The 6,477-nt window shown below is 51.6% G+C and overlaps 1 protein-coding gene across 1 annotated transcript; it reads left to right on the forward strand.

The window, feature by feature from the left end:
• Positions 1-528: 528 nt before the first annotated feature.
• Positions 529-6,477, forward strand: LOC136424984 (L-serine dehydratase/L-threonine deaminase-like). Its single transcript, XM_066413660.1, has 7 exons — positions 529-735; positions 991-1,030; positions 1,644-1,783; positions 2,323-2,411; positions 4,531-4,758; positions 5,142-5,266; positions 6,127-6,477. Exons 1-7 carry the CDS (start codon positions 583-585, stop codon positions 6,318-6,320), a joined length of 969 nt encoding a protein of 322 aa, XP_066269757.1. The 5' UTR covers positions 529-582; the 3' UTR covers positions 6,321-6,477.

Raw genomic sequence — 6,477 nt, forward strand, 5'->3', positions numbered from 1 at the left:
TTTACCTTGACATGTCCGGCTCACAAACTACGTCAGAGTTTGAATACTTGTAGCATTGATCGTTACGTTAGTGCCACGTGTTGTGGGCGGGGGGAACGGAACAGTGCTCAGTGGCCGGTGCCATTAAAAGGGGGCGGAGTACTTCTAATTTGGTATCTCCCAGCACAGATCATATAGCACATGACAGTAAATTTGCTTGTTTATTTGGTTGGTGGGTTTGTTGGTTGCTCGAATGAATCATTATATAACAGCTTCATTACCCAGCAGGGCTTCAACTGACCAGTAACATAACTGAAGTTACCTTTGCCAAGATCAGGGCCTGTATGTCACCGTGTTTGTGAATTTGTGGATTATATACTATATAGACAAAAGATTCCGAGATATTGTTAGCTTTGCCATGTCTTATTGTATGATGTTAATGCTGTGTAATTTGATGGGGTCTCAGAGAGTTTGAGTGATATCCAGTTTCTCAAGTAGAATCCTCCAGCTTTTTTTTCCTGTAAGATATTCCATGTTCTTAATGCTGGAACTGTCATTGCTTCGTCACGTCCATATTAGGTAGGACGCGGCACCTCTCGACCAATGAGCTACAAGGACAGACTGTACATCAACACGCCCCTGCTCGAGAGCCACCCGCTCTCAAAGCATGCTGGGATCACCGTGTACCTCAAGTTGGAGAACGTGCAGCCGTCCGCGACCTTCAAAATCCGCGGAATCAGCCATCTTTGTCAGAAGGTCAGTCAATGACCTTCACTTGACGTATAACTTTAAATCAAGAGTTTTGGTGGTTGTCACTCACCACACCGTGTACTTTGACCCCACGTGACTCTGAGGCATTCTGTTAGTACTACTCGCCGTGGCGTGGTGGTATAATGGCTTCCAGTGATTTTAGTACGGAGAGATTAATTGAATTATCCTGAAAATGTGAAATCACCTCTGTGTTTTATCTATTTGTTTGTTTATTGTTTGTTTGTTTTTTGTTTTATTCAGGCTCTGAAGGAAGGGGCCAAACACTTTGTCTGTTCCTCAGGTTAGTCATGTGATGCTTGGGTCACAATTAGTTAAATACTTGTTTCAAAGATACTGTCAAATGAGTGTTTTTCTTCCTTTTTGATTTTCCAAATTTCTCTGTAAAACCCTAGCCTCCGTTGCAGACTCCGTCCGGCTGTTTTCATTTTCTAAGTTCCAGTTTTACTATTACATTTTTTTCTTGTTGTTGTTGCCTTCCCGGCCAGCAATTAGAAAAGAAATGTAATAGTATAAAAACAATAACTTGAAAAAGAAAACAGTCGGGAGGAGTCTGCATCGGAGCAAGGAGGTTACGATCGGAGGCTAGTAAAACCCTATAAAGCTCCAGATCCTCTTTTTACTCTTTCTTAGACAACACAACTGAATTTCCTTGGTTCTCTTATTTGGAAAACACGACTGGGAGGAACACTTAAATCTGATCTGATATTGATGAACAACCATCTTTATTGCATATTCATTCGCTGAAGCTTTGTCTTAAAGTGTATAGACTTTCTGAGAACGTTTTTCGTCTGAATAACTATGTTTTCGTGATGATTTTCCAGTTAAGCAGTATTTTCCTATATCCCAGAACCAACCAATGAAATAACAATGGCATCTTATTTCTGCCCATGCAGGCGGGAATGCTGGACTCGCGGCCGCGTACTCGGCCAGGAAGCTGGGCGTCCCGGCAACCATCATCGTCCCGGAGAGCACGCCGACCTTCACGGTGGAGCGGCTGCGCGGGGAGGGCGCCACCGTAGAGGTCGTGGGGAAGGTCAAAATACTTTTTACAATATGGCTGCCTTAAATCCTCGCAGTAAAAAAGTGGGTTTGACACGGATTTTGCTAACAAAATCACTTTTGAATACAAGCTGACTGGACAGTCCTGTTATCACCTTGCTTTGATGTCTGTTTTAATCAGTAGGATGACCTGTAACCTTTGACCCCTATAAACATAAACATCTTTCTTCGGCTTGTCATGTTCAGTAAAGACAGATTGCCTCAGTAAGACATTCTCAGTGCTGTAAGACAGAGTAAGACATACTTTAGAAGTGTAAGTGCTTCTGTGAATTTTAGTTTCATCAGGTTGTTTAAGTCACTGAATAAGAAGACTCTTTGTACAACCTTGTTTTATTCACACCGATGTTTTTGTGACCGTCTGTCAATTCAGAGGAAGCTGAAAGATGGCCACTGAAACGTCGGTTGTACAAAGAGTCTTTTTATTCATACTCTGAGTGCTGTTAAGACGATTTGTAACTCCTTGCCTCACAGTAAGACATACTCGAGCTAACTCCTTGCCCCCCCCCCCCTCAGGTATGGGACGACTCCAACCAGCACACCCTGAAGCTGGCCCAGCAGCCTGGCTTCGTGTACATCCCTCCGTTCGACCACCCTGTCATCTGGTAATGACGGGGGCTATCTTTGTGTTTAGTAGAATTGTGATGATAGTATGGTGACCAAGAAACTTTTGTTGTTACTGAGCTTTGAGGAAAGCCATGGAGGGGGTAGGGGGGGTTACTCTGGGGAGGGGGGTTACTCTGTGTGGGGGAGTAGTGCATGTACTGCAGGCAACGTGACAGCACAGACAGTGGGGGCTGCTGTGGGGGAGGGGGGCTGCTGTGGGGGAGGGGGGCTGCTGTGCAGGGGAGTTGGGCTGTGCGGGGGAGGGGGGCTGCTGTGGGGGGAGGGGGCTGCTGTGGGGAGGGGGGCTGCTGTGCGGGGGAGGGGGGCTGCTGTGCGGGGGAGGGGGCTGCTGTTGGGGAGGGGGTCTGCTGTGGGGAGGGGGGTTAGAGCAGGAGATGTGACACTGACAGTGTGTTGTTGCAGGGAAGGCCATGCCAGCCTGGTGGAGGAGGTCGCTGAGACGCTACAGGAGAAGCCTGGGGCTATCATACTGTCTGTGGGGGGAGGGGGGCTGTGCGGGGGAGGGGGGCTGCTGTGGGGAGGGGGGCTGCTGTGGGTGGAGGGGGGCTGCTGTGGGGGAGGGGGGCTGCTGTGGGGGAGGGGGGCTGCTGTGGGGGGAGGGGGCTGCTGGGGGGGAGGGGGGCTGCTGTGGGGGAGGGGGGCTGCTGTGGGGGGAGGGGGGCTGCTGGGGGGAGGGGGGCTGCTGTGCGGGGAGGGGGGCTGCTGGAGGGGGACTGCTGTGGGGAGGGGGGTTAGAGCAGGAGATGTGACAGTGTGTTGTTGTTCCAGGGAAGGCCATGCCAGCCTGGTCGAGGAGATCGCTGAGACACTACAGGAGAAGCCTGGGGCTATCATACTGTCTGTGGGGGGAGGGGGGCTGCTGTGGGGAGGGGGGTTAGAGCAGGAGATGTGACACTGTGGTGTTGTTGCAGGGAAGGCCATGCCAGCCTGGTGGAGGAGATCGCTGAGACACTACAGGAGAAGCCTGGGGCTATCATACTGTCTGTGGGGGGAGGGGGGCTGCTGTGGGGAGGGGGACTGCTGTGGGGAGGGGGGCTGCTGTGGGGGGAGGGGGCTGCTGTGGGGGAGGGGGGCTGCTGTGGGGAGAGGGGTTAGAGCAGGAGATGTGACAGTGTGTTGATGTTGCAGGGAAGGCCATGCCAGCCTGGTGGAGGAGATTGCTGAGACGCTACAGGAGAAGCCTGGGGCTATCATACTGTCTGTGGGGGAGGGGGGCTGCTGTGGGGGAGGGGGGCTGCTGTGGGGAGGGGGGCTGCTGTGGGGAGGGGGGTTAGAGCAGGAGATGTGACACTGTGTTGATGTTGCAGGGAAGGCCATGCCAGCCTGGCGGAGGAGATCGCTGAGACTCTACAGGAGAAGCCTGGAGCTATCATACTGTCTGTGGGGGGAGGGGGGCTGCTGTGGGGAGGGGGGCTGCTGTGGGGAGGGGGGCTGCTGTGGGGGGAGGGGGGCTGCTGTGGGGAGGGGGGCTGCTGTGGGGAGGGGGGCTGCTGTGGGGGGAGGGGGCTGCTGTGGGGGAGGGGGGCTGCTGTGCGGGGGAGGGGGCTGCTGTGGGGGAGGGGGCTGCTGTGGGGAGGGGGACTGCTGTGGGGGAGGGGGGCTGCTGTGCAGGGGAGTTGGGCTGTGCGGGGGAGGGGGGCTGCTGTGGGGGGAGGGAGCTGCTGTCGGGGGAGGGGGGCTGCTGTGGGGGGAGGAGGGCTGCTGTGGGGGGAGGGGGGCTGCTGTGGGGAGGGGGTTAGAGCAGGAGATGTGACACTGTGTTGCTGTTCCAGGGAAGGCCATGCCAGCATGGTCGAGGAGGTCGCTGAGACACTACAGGAGAAGCCTGGGGCTATCATACTGTCTGTGGGGGGAGGGGGGCTGTGCGGGGGAGGGGGGCTGCTGTGGGGAGGGGGGTTAGAGCAGGAGATGTGACACTGTGTTGTTGTTGCAGGGAAGGCCATGCCAGCCTGGTGGAGGAGGTCGCTGAGACACTACAGGAGAAGCCTGGGGCTATCATACTGTCTGTGGGGGGAGGGGGGCTGTGCGGGGGAGGGGGGCTGCTGTGGGGAGGGGGGTTAGAGCAGGAGATGTGACACTGACAGTGTGTTGTTGCAGGGAAGGCCATGCCAGCCTGGTGGAGGAGATCGCTGAGACGCTACAGGAGAAGCCTGGGGCTATCATACTGTCTGTGGGGGGAGGGGGGCTACTGTGCGGGGTCGTCGCCGGACTCAGGAAGGTCGGCTGGGCGGATGTCCCCGTGGTTGCCATGGAAACCAAGGGGGCGGACAGCTTCAATGCAGCAGTGACTGCTGGGAAGCTGGTGACCATTCCTGACATTACCAGGTGGGCAGAGCTGCATGTTGTTTCCATGTGAAGTAAAATCAGTGTGTTTTGTGTCCTCTATCTGCCGTTGATGGTGAGCAATGTTTTCATTTCATATCGCCTCAATTTTGATACAGAAACCTTCAGGACTTACCTTGTTGCCTCCTGCTTCATTCCTTCAGCATTCAATTTATCACAAATATCAGTTTTAGTCTGACATTTTATTGTCTGCTACAGTCTTGTATTTTATACAGTCTGCTACAGTGTTCCATTTTCTACTCTTTGTCACAGTGTTACATTTTCCACTTTGCTACAGTGTTACATTTTTTTATATTTGCTACAGTATTACAATTTGTACAATTTGTGCTATATAGATAATGTTACATTTTTACAATTCGCCACAGTGTTGCCAAGTGCCTGGGGGCCAAAACAGTGGCCCAGGAGGCTTTCAACCTCAGCAAGCAGCACCCCATACACTCTGTAGTAGTGCCTGATGAGGAGGCTGTGGGGGCCTGTGCAAAATTCCTAGGTCAGTGTGGGAGCTATGGGGTCCTTGCTGAAGGATTTTTACGTATTATAAAGTGTTATCATTTTCAATTCTGATTATCAGGTAAATGTCTTATGCTGATAATGATTATAGTTATAGATACACGGCTTAGATGTTTTTTTGTAGCCTTTCAAATATAAGGAGACCTATTGTCAAAATGTTTCCCTGCCATTATACATGTGAAGTGCAATAATTGTAGATTTGTCTGCAGGTATACAAATATTTAAAATCTTTAATGTTCCACTTCAACATTCTGTATCTTCTTGTCAGCAGGGCTAGCCCTTAGTAATAGCCACCAGATAGTTGTGCGGCCCTGGTTCTACAAATTTATGTACTTTACAGCTGAACCTATGAATAAGAGTAAATAGATTTGCGAGATATAAGAACTGGAAGTCCTCCTACAGTACCATGGAAGGCCTGCAGGGGGCCCATAATCTAATTGTTTCATCACGTTGCAGACACCAACGAACACACCAATTGTGATGAAGATCCATCCACGACTTCTTGATTATGCAGTCCACTCACACATGCACACTCACACATGCACACACACACACAGACACACATACACACACACACACACATACACACACACGCACACACACACCGACTCAAGCACATACACACATACTCACACATGGAGAGGGAGGTCTGGAATGGGTTGGCTGGTGATTAGGAGTAAGTCAGTAGTGATCACGATGTGTTTGCCACTCTTAATCTAAAACTGCTCAGAATGCTCCCGACCTACCGCCAGCTTGGTTTGCTAGTGGTTCGGAGCAATGTTCGGCTATGTGTAACCAGGGCTTCATAAGAACAATGTCCTATCTCCCCCCTGCATGTAGACGATGAGCGCCTCCTAGTGGAGCCGGCATGCGGTGCAGCGCTGGCCGCGATCTACAGTCCTGTGATCTCCAGACTGCAGGACCAGGGCAGGCTGCCAGAGGGCGTCACGTCGGTGGTGGTGATTGTTTGTGGGGGAAACAACATCACACTGCAGCAGCTGGACACGTGGAAGGGACAGCTGGGACTGACATGAGGCAACACCTTCAACATGTGTTCTTGGTTTTACAACATGTCGAAGAAAAACATCAGTAACTTTAATTTTGTTCTCATATTTAAAAAAGAACTGAACAGGAAAAATGACATGAAAACAGAGTCTGAGTACCTTGGCTTGCACAGTTTCAGGGAGGGAA

Source organism: Branchiostoma lanceolatum, chromosome 1 (genome assembly GCF_035083965.1).
Source record: "Branchiostoma lanceolatum isolate klBraLanc5 chromosome 1, klBraLanc5.hap2, whole genome shotgun sequence".
Taxonomy (NCBI): domain Eukaryota; kingdom Metazoa; phylum Chordata; class Leptocardii; order Amphioxiformes; family Branchiostomatidae; genus Branchiostoma; species Branchiostoma lanceolatum.

Coding starts and splice junctions, on each gene's coding strand:
- LOC136424984 (XM_066413660.1), top strand. CDS start 583: ATGAGCTACAAGGACAGACTGTACATCAACACGCCCCTGCTCGAGAGC. Junction 1,031..1,643: donor ACACTTTGTCTGTTCCTCAG/GTTAGTCATGTG, acceptor CTGCCCATGCAG/GCGGGAATGCTGGACTCGCG. Junction 4,759..5,141: donor ACCATTCCTGACATTACCAG/GTGGGCAGAGCT, acceptor AATTCGCCACAG/TGTTGCCAAGTGCCTGGGGG.